This window comes from Bos grunniens, chromosome 8 (genome assembly GCF_055505025.1).
Source record: "Bos grunniens cultivar Pamir isolate PY7600 chromosome 8, Bosgru_T2T1.0, whole genome shotgun sequence".
Classification (NCBI taxonomy): domain Eukaryota; kingdom Metazoa; phylum Chordata; class Mammalia; order Artiodactyla; family Bovidae; genus Bos; species Bos grunniens.
In genome coordinates, this window is record NC_141172.1 from 69,860,241 (window position 1) to 69,880,173 (window position 19,933).

Below are 19,933 nucleotides of genomic sequence, written 5' to 3' on the forward strand. Positions count from 1 at the left end.
ATTCTATAATGAATTATGAGTTGGATACACTCATAAGGTTATAGAACATTGTAATACAAAGATACAGCCTCAACAAGAAATGAGCAATTTACTGAAGAAAAACACACATGGAGTTGAGGTATTATAAAACTCTTAACTTAAAATGCTAACTCTTTTCATAAGAAAAATATAGAATAGCTAAAAGATCTCAATTCCTCCTAGATTAATTTATAAATTAAGGTAATACTCAAAAACCTCAAAACTATTGAAATGATACGACCCCAAACTGTAAACGTCTCTGTATGTGTATGTGTGTGTGTGTATCTGTGTATGTATACATATATTATATACATATGTTTAGTCACTCAGTCATGTCTGACTCTTTGCGACCCCATGGACTGTAGCCTGCTGGGCTCCTCTGTCCATGGGGATTCTCCAGGCAAGAATACTGGGGTGGGTTGCCATGCCCACGTCATATATATACACACACACACACATATACATAGTGAAAATACTTCTATATGTTGACAAAGAAATTTTACTTCAAGTAGATTCAACTTAACAATACTTTTGAAATAAACGTGAAATTCCCACTATGATGAGGAATGGCTTAAAAGTATGTAACAGTCACACAGAAAAATATTATGTAGCTCTGACTCCATCACTGGGTCAGTGATGGGAGGAGTGATTACCCTTCGCCTGCCCTGTTCTAGACGAGGGATGTGGTGACAAGACAGATGAGAAGTAGCATCAGAGCTGCCAGTGGGCCAGAGCAGGGGTTGGGGCTCCCTTCCCTCCATGCCCCGCTCTCCCTCCATCACCACCTCCCCAGAGAAGAGGAGACCTGACCCATTGCCTCTCCCTGTCTCTACCACAGTCCCAAGCAAGCAGAAGGGCCAGAGCCCCACACTCAGCAACAGACAGTCTGCTTGCTGCATCTCGGGACTGGGCGTTGTCTTCTGTCAGCTTCTTTTTCTGCCAAGGGACCAGAATGGAAAGTCAATCTCCATTGTTCAGCCTGTTGTTGTGTGCATAGTCCAGAGCACCAGACCTTCCTGGGGGACATAAGCGCCAGAAAAGGGCCTTGAAAAACCAAGGCACTGACCCAGGAATCACAAACCCACAAACCCCTACAGCTTCTGAGGGGACACAGTGGGTTCTGCCTTCCCACCTACACCTGTGCTGTGCCCACCAAGTGGGCATAGACTCAGCACATCTGGGCTCTGCTGATGGCACCCAGACTGTGGTGTGATGCAAAGGGGAACTGAGCACCCCTGCCTGACACCCCCCATGCCCCAGGGCTACAGAGTGAGGGTGTCTCAAACAGTAAGGACAGGGCCAGCGCTGCCAACCAGCCATAGGACAGCTCTCAGCAGGCCAGTCTCCCTCCTACATTCAGCCTAGAGCCCCTAGGCCAGTTGAGAGAGTCAGGGACAACAGCATAGGACAAACCGGGGACCATGTCCACCCTGGGCTTTGTTGTAGATGCAGTTACCGAGGGTCTGAGGCCGCCAGATGCTGGAGAAACCGATCACCTTGTGCCAGCACTCATTAAAGAGACTTAGAAGAGAAGAGACATCCACTGAATGGTGGGGAGGGCGCTCTTGCCACACCTCCCTTCCTAGGGACAGGGTGCAGGTTGGGGGTTCAGACACTGAACAAAGAGCCCCAGGCCTGTGACTGCAAGCGGGACGTTCTGAATCTGGAGAACCCTCAGGGAGGAGAAGAGAAGGGAGAAAATGAAGTAAAATGAAACCCATGTAAAATCTCTGTGCAGTGCTACTGAACCACCCTCTTCTCCTGCCTCCTCCCACCAGACTCGGCCAGGGGGAAGAGGAGACCGTCAGCTGAGTTGGGGGCCCGATGTGATCAGTTTTGTAGGACCAGCAGAGGTGGGAGGAGGAGGGGTTTCCTGGGTAACAAGATCAGAGACAAGCCAGAAGGAACAGGAGGATTGGGGAGATGGAGGAGGGAGCCAGCACCATCTCCTTCCCTTCTAGAACCTCACCTTTCAAGTAGCATACCACACATCCGATTAGGAAAACGGTGATTACAATTCCAGTTACAATTCCAATCATCAGGCTTGAAGGGCCTGAGGAGGGAGAGGGAGTCATGGGTAGTCTCTGGCTCATGGTTGCTAGCTCTCCAGGAACTGGGGCCTCCCCATGGGCCAGGGTACCTGATTCTTGGTCCATACCCTTGATATTGCTCCGGAGGGTAGAGTTCATGTCCATGTCCTTCCCATCAGGGCACCTGGGTACAGACACAGGGGGACCCATCAGGGACAGCTGGCTGGATGAGGAGAAAGAGGGGGCAGCCTCCCGTCCTGGGTCCCCTGACAAGACAGTGGAGGGGAGACAGCCTCTTGCTGTCTGCAGGGGAGGGTCCCCTCACTCCCCTTCCCTGGGTGGGAGAAGGATCCAATATTGTGTACTGCGGCCCGCAGGCTCCTACTGAGTGTTCAGAGCTGTCCTTCAGGAGCTGGGCTTCTTCTGCAAGGCCCGCCTGGCCTCCCTGGGCTGCATGGGAAGCTCTGTGAGGCGGGGGTGCTTCGTCCAGCTCAAGGGTCAGAAGGGTGTGGGCGCAAGTTTCACTCATCCTCTAGTCAAAGTTGAATATGAGGCCCTCTCATCCACCTGTTGACTCTTCCTACCAATGTCAGCCAACACTGGAGCATCAGAGGATAGTGAATTACTATTGGCCCCCGAGTCCCCAAAGAGGAAAGATTCAGGTGCTACTGGGGAACAAGGGGCTGGGTGTGAGGCCTGTCGAGTTGGCTCCGGTTTTATAGGAACCTTGGAGGAGCACACACATGGCCTCCTCATGACTTCTGTCTGCTGTCAGCACTTCGGTCTTTCTAGGCCGCTCCCGAGGAGACGTGGGAAGGGGCCACCGGGAAAGCCGTGCAGGACAAACAGTGGTGGTAGGGAGAACTGCTGCAGGCTCAGGAGACCCCACAGGCACAACGAGCTCTGGGAGGTGGGAGGGGCTTCACGGAAGCAGGAGACAGAAGTGGGTACAAGGAAACTGGGGTCTCCTGTGGGTTGGAAGCCCCCCTAGGCTCCTGTGTCTCACCCGGTGCTGTATTTTTGACAGAATTCAGGTGCATCTTCTCCATGGAAAGTGCCAGATTTGCACCGACACTCAGTGTCCTTGATCAGGGTGCAGCAATTTTTTTCTTCTTCTCCTAGAGACCAAAGATAAGGTTTTGAGGGTGTGTTTCCCTCATATGTCTCTCAACCCTTCTTCACCACCCAGATCTCCATCCACTCAGTTCAAGAAGTAATTCAGAGGGCTTCCTGGGTGGTCCAGTGGTTAAGAATCCGCCTGTCAAAGTAGGGGACACAGGTTCCATCCCTGGTCTGGGAAGATCCCACATGTTGCGGGGCAGCTAAGCCCGTGTGCCACAACTACTGATCCTGTGCTCTAGGGCCTGTGCACCACGATGAGAAGCAACAAGGAGTAGCCCCCCTCACCACAACTAGAGAAAGCCCTTGTTCCGCAACAAAGACACAGAACAGCCAAAAATAAATGAATTAATCTATTTTTAAGTAATTTTGGGGTCATTTTCTGTGGCAACACACATAGACCATCCATAGAACAGCCACTGTTCGCGTGTCACTAATAGAGGCATACAAAAGGGACTGTGCATCATTACGGATTGCATCAGGGTTGTGAAGAAAAATGTTTTAGATCACAAATGAGGAGCAAGTGGGCTGGGGTGACGTGTAATCTGAGATGCTGTGGATGGAGAGGAACACTTGGGTGATGTCCCAACGGGTGATGCCCTGCTGGAGAGGCAGAGGGACCTCAGGTCATGAAGGCTGAGAGAGGCTGAGACCCCAGAGCAGAGGGCATGGCGCCCACAGGAGCCTGGTCCAGGATCAGACACATCACACAGCTCAAACCCAGCCCTGCCCCACTCCCGCAGGCCTTCTGCACTGTTACCATCCAGCCCCCTTCATCAAGGGACACGTTATTCTCCTCTTTCCAGCTGATGTTCTGAAAGACTTCCCTACCAGTTGGCATGCGTTATGCAAATAACTTCTGTTTTCATTATTTTACTGACCTAAGACAGGATGAAGACCTAGCTGGGCTGGAAATCAGGTCTTTGACTCCTCGTCCCATTTAAATCCCATCTCATCACTCAGCACCCTAACTGCAGGCATGGGAGACTGCAGGTTCTGTACCTGATTTGCAAGTCATGCAAAGTAAGCAAGAAGGGAGAGTGTTTGAATGATTGGTGTAGTCTATCCCATTGGTGTATGCGGCACAACCTCCAATGGCTTCTTTCATATAGAATCTTGGGAAGGAAGGGAAAAGCTGGTGAGTAAATCCCCGCAGGATACCCTGAGGCTGCCAGTGTGGCTGGGGAGGCCTCTTTTGGCCATCTGTGGAATCCACAAGGGGAACTCTCCTCAACCGGGCTTTCATCTTTTGATTCTTCATCTAACACATACCCTAGACCAGCACTGCCAACAGAAATATATTACAAGCCACACATTCAAGTCACATTCACAGCTGGCACATTAAACAGTAAAAAGAAAGGCCAGGACTTCCCTGGTGGCTCAGTGGTAAAGACTCTGCCTGCCTATGCAGAATACATGGGTTCGATCCCTGGTCTGGGAAGATCCCACAGGCTGCAGAGCAGCTAAGCCCACGTGTCACAAATACTGACCCTGCACTCTACAGCTCGGGAGCCACAACTACTGAGCACACAGGCTGCAACTACTGCAGCCCGTGCACCCGAGAGCCTGTGCTCTGCAACAGGAGAAGCCCCCAGGGAGAAGCTCAAGTACCGCAACTGGAGAGCAGGCCCCGCTCTCCACAACTAGAGAGAGCCCATGCAGCAACACAGCCTCAGCACAGCCAGAAATAAACACACAGACATGAAGACAAGGGTTGGAGACCAGTCTTAGAATCTACCTGGTGGACATAACTTCTGCTGGGGGCTCCGTTCCAGTGGGGCTGATGACTGCTGGTGAATTTCATCCTTCCTTACAGACATGGCTGAAGCAGCTTTGACCTATGGGGACAAAGCAGGGACAGGCATGAGTGGCTTCCACACTCTTACCCCTTCTAGGATCCACCCCACATTTCCTTGACCACTACCTGCAAAATCAAACAGAACTGGGACCTTGCTTCCCAGCTCTAAACTCTCATTCATGTTTGTTCTTTGGCCTTTTGTGCCGGCAAGTAACTTATACTTTAGTTTTTCCCCCTGTATTCCTTCCTCTTAAAATATGTTTATGCCAGAAAGTATGTGCTCAGATACGTCCAACTCTTTGCAACCCCATGGATTGTAGCCCATCAGGCTCCTCTGTCCATGGGATTCTCCCAGCAAGAATTTTGGAGTGAGCTGCCATTTCCTCCTCCAGGGGATCTTCCCGACCCAGGGATCAAACTTCAGTCTCTTGCATCTCCTGTGGTGGCAGGCTGATTCTTTAACACTAGCACCACCCGGGAAGCCCAGAAAGTATGGGCAAGGAAAATTGTTTTTAGAAGAATACAGAAACCATAGAGATCCCCTGGATTAGAGAAAACATCCATTATTTTGTGTCTTGACTTCTTCTATTTGACCATATGTGTGAATACTCTCAGGCTCTCTCTTTCTTTCTCACATGTGCGTGCACACACACACACATACATTTTCACAAATGACGGCTCTGTCATGCATACAATTTTTCATAATCAGGATATAGAATCACATATTGAGTAATGGACTTGTGGCTTTAATCCAACACGCGGTCCCCAAAAGGAAGCTGTCAGTGTTCCACAAAATACCAGAATCACATGGAGAAAGAAGAAATAGCAATACAGGGTTTTTAGCCAAGTCTCTGTGCTAAAAATGACACAATGGGGCCAGTCTGAAATCACTGGAGCCTGAGGCTTCCACCAGGATTAATGTGTTGATGATAGTGTTCTGACGTTCAGGGTTGTATTGTCATTTGGGGGGAGACTGTCCTCATTTGTGGGAAATATACATTCAAGTGTCCAGTCATGGGATCTGTCATGTCAGCAGCTATGTTTCAGATGATACAGGAAACAAAGGGTTTTGTATAGTTTTGTAACTTTAATCTGGGAGTGATTTAAAGTAGAAAGTGACATGAAGAGAAAAAAAAAGAAAGAAAAACAAAGTTAAACTGGAAGCAGCTTATGTTGAGCCAGTTCAACTGCCTGGATCTAAACAAGATAAAATGCCACCTGTTAAGTATTTGGGGACAGCTAAGCTCATATGTGTCCCTAATCATCCCTTCCCCAGTCCGGGCCTCCTTCGAGTCACCCCAAATTGGTGGACTCTCCTTTCCCTGCCCTCACAATCCTATGCCTTCCTTTCTTCCCTGGTTCTCCTCTCACAGACTCTCTCCCTCAATGTTTTGCTACAAACAGTTTCAAACATCCAACAAAGTTCTAAGATTCATTCACTCAACTCTTATATGCTCACCACCTAAGTTCTGTAACTTAGGTGTATCACATATTTCTTTCTCTATCCATCCCCCTCTGTCCATTCTCCTAAGTGTCTTATTTTTATGATGAAATTCATATCTGCAACTCTTAATACATTGGCATTATGTTAGTAACTCAAGCTCAGTATTTCTTTACAGTTTACTTCAATGTTAAGATTTCCAAAGAAAGACGTGCACAATCTTAAGGGTACCATTCAAAGAGGTTTTTGTTTTTTTTTTTTTTTTTAATGCATACACTTGGGAAATCCAAACCCTCTATCTAGATCATGGAAATTAGCTTGCTTCAAAACATTCCCTCATGCCCCTTCCTCAGTTATCCTAATCTCTAATGTGACTCCAAGAGGGAGTGGCCTTCATCATTTGGAGGAAGGTCCCTTCTACCCTGATAAAATGAGACTTTTTTCTGACAGTAAAGACTCTGCCTGCAATGCAGGAGACCCAGGTTCAATCCCTGTGTCAGGAAGATGTCCTGGAGAAGGGAATGGCAATCCACTCCAGTATTCTTGCCTAGAGAATTCCATGGACAGAGGAGCCTGGCAGGCTGCAGTCCATGGGGTTGCAAATTGTTGGGACACGATTGAGCAACTAACACTTTCACCTTTTCATTACAGGGGGTTAAGTGTCAGTTCAAATTCTTTTTCTGCATCTGTTAAGCTGTTCATATAGCTTCTCTCCTTTACACTGGTTTGTGTGTATGTGTTAAATTTTTAATTAGAGGATAGTTACTTTATGTGATGTTTCTGCCATAGTTTTTAAAGATCTAGAATTTAGTTAACTATTTGCTTTGTAAAGGAATGGGGTTTGCCTCTGCTTTTAGGAAGGGTATTTAAAAGTATTTTTTCTTCTTTTCAAATGTTTCTGTTAGGTTTAGGTATTAGGGTTATGTTGGCCTTAGAAGAACTAGTGAAGAACTCCTGTTGTCTGAAAGAATTTGTGTCAAGATTTTTGTTAGCTCTTTTATTGTCTGAATTTTTGAGCCCTCCCCTATGTCCTAACCTGGGGTCTCCTGGTTATCCACTCCCAGTCTCAGCAATCTCATGGATCCTTGAAACACTCTACTGGAATGGAAGAATCAAAACCATGACACTGTGGTGCCCCATCTTTACTTCTTAGACTGGGAAAGTGTTAAAGTTCAGTGTGCAAGTGCGTGCGTGCGTGCGTTAGTCGCTCAGTTGTCTCCAACTCTTTGCGATCCCATGGACTGTAGCCCGCCAGGCTTCTCTGTCCTCGGAATTCTCCAGGCAAGGGTACTGGAGTGGATTGCCATCCCCTTCTCCGTAGGAACTTCCCAACCCAGGGATCGAATCCTGGTCTCCTGCATCACAGGCAGATCCTTTACCGTTTGAGCTCAGTGTGCAAGGGTGCAGGGAAATAGGGCACCCTTGTGGACTCCTGGTGTGAGTTAAAATGGTCCAGTCTTCTTTGGGAGAACAGTTTGTCATTATCTAGGCAAAAGTGTAAAATTATCTAACCCACTGACCCAGCAATTCCACTTCTAAGGAGTTACCCAACAGACAATGCACATGGCTACACTGGATACTTGCCAGGCACCCAGACCCATTCATCACGTGTGTTCAACATGAGTCCTACCTATTACAAACCGATACTTTAAAAACGAATTCTATACTTCCTGTGAATACAAAATGCTATTTCTTTCCAGATTTTTGGTACTAATTTGGTCAATGAAAGATGCATATTTTCACGATTCCTGTAACTTTGTTAGACCCTTAATTTTTTTTTATTTGACCCTCTAAGCAGCTTTGAAAAGAGCCTCAAACAATGCAAGAAAGCGGTGCCAAGTGTGCACATTTTTTCCCATGGTGAGCTTCTTAAAAACGCACACTCAGGGACGGGGAAGCCTGGTGGGCTGCCGTGTATGGGGTCGCACAGAGCTGGACACGAGTGAAGCAACTCAGCAGCACCAGCAGTGCTGAAACACACCCAGAGCCTCCAACTCCCCTCTGAAAGAAAGTGGTGAGAATCTGACCCAAGCTGAGTTGATTGGTGGTTTCTATTCATAAAGTGCAAGGAGCTGGAAGCAATTTTGAAGTTGTTCTCCTTTCAGAGAAAAGGAAATGTAAGGGTGCTTAAGGCAGTGGTGGGGGGAAGATGGAGCCTACACTTAATGATTTACAAAGGACACGTTTTAGAAGATACATGCAGTGCAAAATAGCAAAAGAGAGAGAAAAGAGTGAGGAGGGTCTGCAGAGGGAAAAGGGAAGGGAAAGGAAAGAAATGAGACCTGATGCTCCCTGGGCCTGGGGCCAATCCAGAGGTCAGGCTCTCCAAGGAGCCAGATCTTCCAGGCAGCAAGTAGATGCCAGGGACCCGCACTCCTCTAGCGCCCCCCACCAACACGCCGCGAATTGGACTTGCCCAGGCGGGTCCTGACGGGATTTGCCCAGCCAGGCGCGCCCGGGCCTTTTCCGGGCCACCAAGAGCGCCTTTTGGAGCCAGGACTCGCGGCGGGAACTCACCAACAACAAGACACCCAAGACGGTGAAGATGAGAGCCCAGGGGCCCCGGAGTCGAGGCCTGGGGCCCTGGGTGCACCCTGCCCGGGAGCTCGAGGCGGCCGCTGCCCTCTGTCCCCGCTGCACGGTGCCATCGGGGAGCATTCGCTGTCCAGGTTGCCGCGGGGTGACAGCCTCCAGAGCCATCAGAAATGAAAGTGTGTTTCGTGGGGCGCGCGATCACCCCTGCGAGGTGCGCGGAGCGGAGCTCAGCTGTTTAGCTTAGCCTACCTCTACTTGGGATTGCGCCACCCGAGGTAGCGAATGAGCCAGTGCTTGCTGATATAATCATTACCACTTCCAGCCAACCACGCGTGGCTCAGGAGAGGAGCCTGGGCTTTACCAAAAGGGGAATTTCCGCCAGCGAACCGCGTGTGACACGGTTTTTCATTCAGCGCCAGGCAGGTCTGTGCCTTCGTTCCAGGCAGGTCCTAATGCCCCACGGGTTGAGAAAATGAATGAATCACCTGTCTTCTAACTACTGCCTTCTGCCCACTCCCAGCTTCTGCTCCTCCCCGCCCCGCCCTTCATTGACCAGGGCCCCAAGGAGGCCAGAGAACATGGACAGCCAAGAAGGAGATCCAAGAGGTGCCCTGTACTGTACTGTAGGGGAGTCATGGGTCAACTAAGAAATCTTGAATTGTTAGAAAAATGAGGAGGTTGCCAGACTCACTTGCACTTTCTGAGATTTAAGTACTTAGGAAATGAGACAGACCTGGTGAACCTTTTTGCCCTGGGCCTATATCATATAAATAGTTAATAATCACTTTACTATAGAATTACAAATAAGTATTTATTTAAAGGCAAAGAATTGTTGTTTAGTTGCTAAGTCATGGCCAACTCTTTTGCAAGCCCATGGACTGTGGCCCGCCAGGCTCCTCTGTCTATGGGATTTCCCATGTAAGAATACTGGAGTGGGTTGCCATTCCCTTCTCCAGGGGATCTTCCCGACCCAAAGATGGAACTCAAGTCTCCTGTGTTGGCAAGTGGATTCTTTACCACTGAGTCACCAGGGAAGCCCCCAGAGGCAAATGATACACACCATATTTTCCTGTTGTGAACTCTACTTTTCAAAGATCTGAAGTATCATTAGCACAGTTTCTAAGTTTACTTTTGTCACTTTTATTTTATAAACCTGAAGTTCTACCCAACAGAACGTTTTGGAGTCTGGTGAATAACTCCCCGCCCCAATATAAGTGGCATCCAGGAGAAAGAACGTGGCCTGGCTGTGACTATGTAGTTGAAACACTTTATTTGCAGATGAATACATCCACCAAGTCCTATTTTATGTTCACAACTCTGAATGTCTCTGATTTCACAAACTGGGGTCACCATTCACATTGAGGCAATGCAGCACTTCCTATCATCAGGCTCAGAGAAGGGTCCAAGTCACCCTGGACTGTCCCATCTCCCTAGTTTGCCAGGATCAACAAGTTACCAAATCAGGATTTCCCTGGTGCTTCAGTGGTTAATAATCTGCCTTCCAATGCAGGGATCTCAGGTTTGATCCCTGAGAGGGGGAACTAAGATCCCACATGCCTCAAGCTACTGAGCTGGCACACCCCCAGCTACTGAGTCCTGCCCTCCACAACTAGAGAGTGCATGCACTACAAGGAAAGAAACCCACAGGATGGAAGGAAGATCCCCCCTGCTGAAACAAAGACCCAAGGCAGACAAATCAATAAATACTGGCTTTTAAATAAAATCTATTTTTAAAAAGGTACCATACCGCCTTTGATGGTACCTAAAAAGCTAGCATTCACTCCTCAGGGTTCCCAGTATCTTCTTCTACTCTTCCTCTCACCTCCCAGAGGGTCTCTGATATGTGTGGGCTCTCCCCACGGACTCCATACTTCTGCTGTTCCCGAGCCCAAGTCTGTCCCCCATACTTCACTGGTGCTGGGCTCTCTATCCTATGAGGGTGTGAGTGCTTATGACAGCAAGGCAAGTACAAATTGTTGTTTTTTTTAAAGTTTCCATCAAAGTCTGTTACAGCACCTTTCAGATTTAGTCATGCAACATAAAAAGAGAAAGGAACCCTTATTATGAAAACCTCTTCCACTGAAAGGAATAATCTACTCTCAGATGAGCCTGGTTCCAAAAGGAGTTAAATCCCTCTCTGCCTTTGCTTTCTGGACAGGAAGCGCCACAGGCCTGCTTCCTGTCAGAATGTTGCAGACTGGAAACAAGGGTTTCTGTCTTGGGCTGCCGGGCAGCCCTGGGAGGTGTTCTCGAAGTTGCCCCCTCAGAAGCCTGGTGGGGGCCCAGGGTGGGGAAGAGCTTTCGTATGTGTTGTTTGTCACAGCAGTGCCCCACAGCCAGACCTTGTATTGGATTCTTTTTTTCTTTTTTTAAATTGTGGACCAGAATACCAACATGTCCACTAAGAGCTCTGAATTCTGATCATCCAGAGTCAATAAATCCCTGTGTGACTTGAGGAAAGTTTGGGGTTTTGTTTGTTTGGAAAAAATTTTTTAATTAATTCATTCATTTCTGGCTGTGCCAGGTCTTCATTGCTGCGCACTGGCTGTTCTCAAGTTGCGGAGAGCAGGGGCTACTCTCTGGTCCTGGTGGGCGGGCTTCTCATTGCCCTGGCTTCTCTTGTTGTGGAGTACAGGCTCTAGAGCCCAGGCTTCAGAAGTTGTGGTGCAGGAGCTTAGTTGCCCCAAAGCATATGGAATCTTCTCGGAGCAGGGATCGAATCCCTGTCCCTGCTTTGCCAAGCACACTCTTAACCCCTGGACCACCAGGGAAGTCGGAGAAAGGTGTCTGTGTTTTTTTTTTTTTTTTTCATTTTATTTTTGGCTGCCTTATGGCATGTGGGAACTTAGTTCCCTGACCAGGGAGCAAACTTGTGCCCCTGCAGTGGAAGCACAGAGTCCTAACCACTGGACCACCCGGGAATCCCCGTGTTTTGTTTTGTTTTTAATTTAACAATTTTAAAAAAGGTACACTTTGTCCCTTGACCCCTGAGGCCTGAGGCAGGTCTTTTGTTAACAGTCCAACTAGGGGAGGGGGGAGTCTACGCTGGTCCTGGGGAGGGAAACTGCCAGAGAGAACCCAAGGCAGATTGGATGCAACTGATGACTTGGGCTGGTGGAGGTCCTGTGTACCCCCAGCCTCATCACCTACCATGACACTGAGAACCAAGAGGAAGCAAGAGACATTTTAACCAGCCCCGCAAAACCCTCCCCAGTCCCTGTGCTAAAGCCTGCAGTCATACACTCTCCTGAGTCTGTTAACTCTCAGTTTACATCCAGTCCTTTTTTCTTTTCTTTTTGCCTTTTGATCCTCTTCACCCATTTCTCCCACCCCACCCTGCTGCCTCCTACTTCTGGCAGCTATCAATTTGTTTCCTGTATCTCTGAGCTTGTTTTTTTTTAAGATCTCACATATAATAGAGATTATATTGTAGTTGCTTTCTCTGTCCTGTTTATTTCACTTAGCATAATGCCCTCAAGGCCCATCCATGTTGTCACAGATGTGTCTTCTTCAATGTCTTCTTTTCAATATGCATATCTTTTACCTCCATGGTTAAATCTATTCCTAGAAATTTTATTCTTTTTGATGCAATTGTAAATGACATTATTTCCTTAATTTCTCTTTCTGCTGGTTTATTATTAATATAAAGAAATACAATGGTTTTTCATGCTGATTTTGTATCCTGTAGCTTTATTGAATTCATTTATTCTAAGAGTTTTTGATGGAGTCTTGAGGGTTTTCTATATATAAAATCATGTATCTGAGAACAGCGACAGTTTTACTTCTTGGTTTCCTATTTGGATGCCTCTTTTCCTTGCCTAATTCCTCTGGCTTGGACTTGTAGTACTTATGTGGATAAAAGTTGTCAGTGGGGCATCCTTGTCTTTTTCCTGATCTTAGGGGAAAAGTTTTCAGATTTCCTGTGAATTATGCCACGCAGAGAACTTCCAGATAAGGAAGACACCTCTAGATCAGCAAAGGGTACTTCTTATTGCCCTTTAGTTACAATCAAAAAACATTAAACAAGATTCAAATACCACTAGGCTTCTCTCAGACCTCTCTTGTGAAGGAGTTATGCTTTCAAAAGCCTAGTCACATGTGGGATCCTCCCCTTTAGAGGAAGGACACAAGAAGACACCAGAATGAATCCGCTTTGGAGGGAGCAGTCACTGTAATCGCCATTACTCTTTCTCCTGGGGCAGCTGAGAATGGTATGGGTGACGTCATGTGTCACCCCATCACCTTTTGGGACATCTTTTCATGGGCAGATTTCTCCCTGTCCTTAGCTGCAGTCAAGAGCCAAACAGGACAGTGCTGGAGAGAGATTGCTCATAGGAACCTTTATGTATTATCTGATTGTTGCCATAATGGTATGTTTATTTTCTATAACAGTTAGTGTTAGTTGCAATCTTGCTAAACTCTTTGCGACCCTATGGACTATAGCCTGCCAGGCTCCTCTGTCTATGGGATTTCCCAATCAAGAATACTGGAGTGGGTTGCCTTTCCCTCCTCCAGGGGATCTTCCTGACGCAAGCATTGAACCCAGGTCTCCTGCATTGCAGGCAGATTCTTTACCATCTAAGCCACCAGGGAAGCCAGGAAATGCAGGTCCCTGCTTTCCGCTACAGACCAGGGCATACAGGATGGGGGTGAGCTTTGTCTGGACCACTTCCCTCCCACGGGGTCTTCCCTCCCTACGGTGATGATATTCCCCCTCTGAAGATCTCATGCTCCCTCTGAAGGTGTGAATACTCTGCCAGGGTCTGCCCTCATTCACTTGCAGAATTCTGAAGAGCTCTGTACAGACCTGCCCCTGTCCCGGCCCCAACATAAAACCCTCTGACTTCTCAACTCCAGTCCTGGGCCTGACTTTTCTCCATCATGGGGCAGAACAAGTACATGGAATCAGTTGTGAGCAACCCTAACATCATAGCTCCCCCAATCTCCAGACCGAAATGAACAAACTGTTGGTAAGAACCAAAAGAGTGCATGGGTATTTTTATGTGTGTGTGTGTGTGTGTGTGTGTGTGTGTGTGTAGGAAAAAATACCCCTCTAGGTTAACCCAGATATTCTATTTCTTCTAGGAAGCCCCATGTTCTAGTAAGAACATCATCAAGAATCTAATATAATCTATTTTCAAATATATTCACAAGTTCTTGGCTCTCAGGATGCTGGTGATTGAGGTTTTTGGGAGAAAGGATGGTTGAAGGGCTCCAACATAACAACAGATACATGCCATCTTGGGAATGCACTTATCTTCTCACGGTTATCTTCCTAACTGTTAGAGAGCCCCACAGGAGATGTAGTGTCCATGTTGGGGTGGGGAGATTGGGGAAAAAGTGAAATGTCAGGAAAAAAGGTACAGAGCTGGACGATGGGAGTTTCCTATTGTGAGCTGTCACAGGACATCTGGTGCTGGTTTGGAGGAAAGCGGGGATAACTGAGCAGGAGCAGACTGTGGAGCAGAGGAGAGATGGCACTGGAGGGCTGCCATGGCTTCAGGGTGAGGCAGAGGGGCCAATGGGCAGGGGCAGAAGGGCAGCCCCTGGGAGTGGATACAGCTCTGTACTCAGCACCTTGGCTTTGGGAAGGGGACAGAAGCCTGACTGTGGAGCCTCCTAGCAACTCAAAGGGAGAAGAGCTAGGGCCTAAGGTCCAGGAGAGAGAAAAAAAAAAAACGGTCTCTGTGAGGTTGCAGGGCTGAGTCACCAGGCCTACTGAGAAGGTTACAGAAAGGCCAGTGGGGACAGAAAGAGAAGGTGTCCCCAGAGTAGCAGGAGGCTCACAAGTGAGGGGCCACAGGAGGACCCCAGCAAGCAAGATACCTTCCCGACAGCTGTCACAGCCAGTCTGCACCTCCAGGAGCCTAGCAGGCCCAGGTGCAACCCGAGACACCACTGGGGCAGGCTGTGGGCAGTCAGGCCCGGCTGGGGCCCCTTTCCCAGGGGAAGGGCAGGGAGGAGATGGACGGAGGAGGGGCTGAATTCTAGTCTCCAAGAAACCTGGTGCCTGGAAATCTTGAGTCACAGCAGGAGACACACCCATGCAGGAACAAAGAGGGGAAGGAAGGAGTGAATGACCCAGCAAGAACATACACCCCTGCCCCTGTGCCACTCACAGCTTCTCCAGAGGAGACTGCAAGGAGGGGGAGGAAAGTACACACATGCTTCTTTTTATATAAAGTTATGTATTTAGGTCATGGATTCATGAATATACGAGTCTCTTCTAGCTAGTGGATAATGTAGCTATTTCTTGTATTGTTTGATAATATCAACAAACTCTTCAAAGGGATCTCCAACTGTTTCCCTGTCTAGAAGAGATAAACCAGGGACTCCGCTTTCTTTAGGAAATGCACATGCAGAGGCTATCTGTCCTGTGTTCTTTTGTCCTATCGTCAAGCTCACCGATCCTTTCTTCTACCGGTCAATTGCACAGTTAAACACGTGTAGTGTGGATTTTTCACTTCAGCTGTTTGACTTTTCAGCCCTACAATTTTGTGTTGATTCCTTTTGATAGTTTCTATTTTTACAGACCATTCCCTGCAGTAATCCTCACTTCTTAAGTATCTGCTCCAGCTTTGATAACTGTATGCAGCTGAGTAGCCATCACCCAGTCAAGACACAGAACACTCCCAGCACCCCACACAGTCTCTTCTGCCCCAGTAGTCCTTTCCCACCCACCACATCAGGACAGGCACTCCATCCCAGGATATATGGGACTCAAATGAGGAATATATATGAGGGCACTTAGGAAAACAGAAGAATAGTTATTCCACAAGTGCGGAGACGCTTTGCACCATTATCAGTAGTCTAAATAAGGAAATGAAAGCATGCGATAGTCTCCAGGGAAGGTGAAAAGATAAAATTAAGTACCAATTTTGACTTTTTGAAACCATCTCAAAACAGGAGGCTGCATCCACAATGACAAGAATTTCTACATGAAACTAGGATGCAACCTCATTCTTTTCTTAAAACTTAATTTAGGACTTCCCCGGGAGCACAAAGGATAAGAATCTGCCTGCCAATGCAGGGGACACAGGTTCCATCTCTGGTGCAGGAAGATCTCACATGCTGTGGAACGACTAAGCCCACGCACCACAACTACTGAGCCAGAGCTCTAGAGCCCTCGAACTGCAACTAATGAGCCCAAGGGCTGGAACTACTGAGGCCTCGTGCCTGGCGCCCACGCTCCGTAACAAGAGAAGCCGCTGCATGAGAAACCTGGGCACTGCACTGAAGAGCAGCCCCTGCTCACTGCAACTAGAACAAGCCCACGTGCAGCAATGAAGACCTACCGCAGCCAAAAATATAAATAAATAAATGGATCACATGAAATTTTTTTTTCACAGTTAGGAAAAATAAAACAAAGAAAGACCCACAACATCAGATCAAAGCTACTGAATTCCAGGAACCAAAGCTGGACGCACCTGTGCCCAAGTGTGTGTGTGAGGCTGGGTTACAGTAAAAATACACTTGTATATTTACAAGTACAAAATATGCTTGGTGGGTTGACCCAGATTCTACTCTTCTAGAAAGTCACCTACTAACGTCATCAGAAAACATATATGGTTTTATTTTCAAATATATTCAATGTAATAATTTTGAAAAAATCAGAAATTTTTAGTTTTAGGAGGCTTATTACTAAATATTATAATAACCACACAGTGGCATACATGCAGCCTTTATTCAATCATTCAACAACCATAGGAGCACCTGCTCTGTGCTGTCTGCTTTAGGTTTCAGGAATATATTGACAGCTAGTGAAAACAAGACAGGTAATAAGTAACATAACATCTCTTAGAGCAGCCAGTCTACCACAGCTGGCTCCCTTCCCCTCCATGAACCTGATCTCCCTCCTTCACCACTTCCTCTTGGGGCAGAAGGTGGGACCAGAACGGCCTTTTCCTGTTTCTACTGCAGTCCTGGGCAAGCAGAAGGGCCAGGGCCTCACAAGATCCATCACACGTTCATCAGCACGGACTCTGTTGTTTTTCTAGCTTTAGTTTCATTACTTTCTGTTCGAATCTGTACTATTTCCTTCCTCTCTTTGCTTTACCTTTAGTATGTTCTTCATTTTCTAGTGTGTCACTGAATAGTATTAGGTTATTGATTTGAGATTTTTCTTCTTCCTTAATGCAGTCATTTATAGGCATAAATTTCTTTCTAAGTTTTCAGCTGCTTTAGCTATATCCCATAAGTTTTGGTATACGGTATCTTCAGTTTCATTTATCTCAAAATATTTAACAATTTCTTTTTTGATATCTTCTTTGACTAACTGGTTATTTGAAAGTGTCTTGTTTAAATTTTATCATAGCTGTGAAGTTCCCCAATCCCTTCCTGTTTGTGATTTCTAATTTCATTCCATTGTGGTGGGAGGCTATGTGTTCTATTATGGCTCTCCTTTTAAATATATTGATATTTGTTTTATGAGCTAGTATATGGTTTATTTGGAGAAGGCAATGGCACCCCACTCCAGTACTCTTGCCTGGAAAATCCCATGGATGGAGGAGCCTGGTAGGCTGCAGTCCGTGGGGTCGCTAAGAGTCGGACAGGACTGAGCAACTTCACTTTCACTTTTCACTTTCATACATTGGAGAAGGAAATGGCAACCCACTCCAGTGTTCTTGCCTGGAGAATCCAGGGACAGGGGAGCCTGGTGGGCTGCCGTCTATGGGGTCGCACAGAGTCGGACATAACTGAAGTGACTTAGCAGCAGCATAAGGTTTATTCTGGAGAATGTTCCATGCACACTTGAGAAGAATGTATTTTGTTCTTGACTGGAGTATTCAATAGATGTCTGTTGATCTAATTGTTTTATAATGTTCATGTCTACCATTTTCGCGTTGATCTTCTTTCGGTTCATTATGAATCCTTACAGATTAAGGAAGTTACATTTCTAAGTGTGATTTGTGTTCTGAGTACTTTTTTTCTAGTTTGTTTTTATCTTTGTTATGATTCCTTCCCTTTGGCTTTCTTAATTTTTATATATCCTTTAGGCAAGTTTTATAATTTGTTGTCATACTGAAGAAGTTCTTCCCCTCTCCAAAGTGGTAAGAAATTTTTTCTCATATTTTTGCAGTACTCTTCTGGTTTCATATATTACAATTAATTGATTGATCCACCTACTTTTAATTATCCAATAAGAAGAGCATAAGGAAGAAACATCATTCTTTTTCAGAAGTCATCCTAGTTGCTGTATCATCATCATTGAAGAGTTAGTTTTTTATCATTAATAGGAAGTGTCATCATCATAACACATTATTGAGGAAAGGTTTTAAAGGTTGGGTTTTTTTAAGAGCATCTTTCACTATTAATAAATATGAATTAGATGAGAGAGACAGATCCTGCAAGGAAGACTGAGGTCACTGAAGGAGGAAAGCCCAGGAAGTGAAGGTCAAGCCTAGGGACATGGGGTCCCGGGTTGTGACAGCTCTTCCAAGTCTTCAGCTCAGTTCCAGATCACAGAACCCCCTTCCTTTGGGTCACTGTGACTCTCTACAGGTCGGACCATTTTTCCTCTTGTTTTCCCGCCAGGGCCCAATGGCATGGGCTTTGTTTGAAGGCTCTTCCCTCATCACTGTATTTGTTCTGTGCCTCTTTGTGTCTCTTAAGGACTACGAGCTCGTTGAGAACAGGAATTAGGACTTCCTTCTCTAAGTTCTAGAGGCCCAGGTGGTGCTGTTCAATAGAGTAATCACCAGGTCCTTATGGGAATGGAGCACTTCAAACAGCTTCTCTGAATCAAGATGTGTTGCAAGTGAAAAATACGTTCTGAATTTCAAAGACAATATTTAAGAAAAAAAAGTCCAGCAGTATTTTATATTGATTGTTGTTGTTTAGTCACTAAGTCATGTCCAACTGTTTGCGACCCCATGGACTGTAGCCTGCCAGGATCCTCTATCCATGGGATTCTCCAGGCAAGAATACTGGAGTGGGTAGCCACTGCCTTCTCCAGGGGATCAGGGGATCATTCCCTTCTCAGGGGATTTTCCCCACCCAGGGGTGAAACCTGGGTCTCCCGTGTGGCAGACAGACTCTTTACCATCTGAGCCACCAGGGAAACTCCTGAGCTTCCCTGTACCCCATTTTCTCCCCTCTTCCTATAGAGCCCCAACCGCCCCCAGGCTTTCCCATGCTGGTGGGGTCTTCTGAGGCTGCAGAGCCCCTCCTCATCCGACTGTGTGGCCCCACACTGCCCCTTGCCCTGTCCATCCCCACACCTCTTCAACACATTTCCCCTTAGGCCAAGCTAGCTTCTCCACTGGGCACAGCAGGCTGCAGGTTAGGGTCCATGATCCCATCAGTGGCCCATGAAAAATTTTTCAGTATATATGTAGAATCTAGAGAAATGGTACAGATGAACCTATTGCAGGGCAGGAGGAGAGACACAGATGTAGAGGACACACATCTGGACATGGGACGGGGGCGGAGGTGGGGGAGGGAGGGATGGGATGAACTGAGAGATTGGGATTGACATATACACACCGCCACATGTAAAATAAATAACTAGTGCGAACCTGCTGTATAGCACAGGGAATTCAGCTTCATTCTCTGTGATGACCTGGAGGATTGAGGATGTCTAAGAGGGAGGGCTATGTGTATACATATAGCTGATTCATTTCATTGTACAGCAGAAAATAATACAATATTGTAAAGCAATTACACTCCAATTTTTTAAAAAATCTTGAAATCATACAAAACTATTTGCATAGAGTTCAATCTCAGTTATATTCATCTTTATACCTATTGAGTCCGAAATGTAATCTTTAATTATTTTTGTAAGCAAGAAGGGGCCTAGAAAGCCCAAAGGTGCTGACAGCAGACAGAGTCATAATGAGGCCATGAGTGTGCTCCTTCAAGGTTCCCATAAAACCCTGAGCCAACTTGACTGGCCTCACACCCAGCCCTGTTCCCCAGTAGCACCTGAATCTTTCCTATTTGGGGACTTGAAGGTCAATAGTAATTCGCTGTCCTCTGACACTCCAGTGTTGG

At 46.8% G+C, this 19,933-nt stretch overlaps 1 protein-coding gene across 24 annotated transcripts in view; it reads right to left on the reverse strand.

Annotated features, from left to right (window-relative positions):
- LOC147367373 (tumor necrosis factor receptor superfamily member 10A-like) overlaps positions 1 to 19,933 on the reverse strand; it is a 39,661-nt gene that overhangs the window by 5,497 nt on the left and 14,231 nt on the right. For 3 of the 24 annotated variants that reach the window (XM_086416410.1, XM_086416404.1, XM_086416408.1), the window contains exons 1-5: positions 8,924 to 9,454; positions 4,906 to 5,005; positions 3,055 to 3,166; positions 2,177 to 2,232; positions 1,988 to 2,071 (exon numbers count right to left, since the gene is read on the reverse strand). In XM_086416410.1, coding sequence (XP_086272536.1) covers positions 1,988 to 2,071; positions 2,177 to 2,232; positions 3,055 to 3,166; positions 4,906 to 5,005; positions 8,924 to 9,106 — 535 coding nt within the window. In that variant the 5' untranslated portion in view covers positions 9,107 to 9,454. Of the gene's footprint in view, positions 1 to 33; positions 1,035 to 1,257; positions 1,682 to 1,762; positions 2,072 to 2,158; positions 2,233 to 3,054; positions 3,167 to 4,173; positions 4,283 to 4,905; positions 5,006 to 8,923; positions 9,455 to 19,933 lie in introns of those variants that run through there. The other 21 variants (XM_086416407.1, XM_086416403.1, XM_086416405.1 and 18 more) reach the window with 15 other exon arrangements.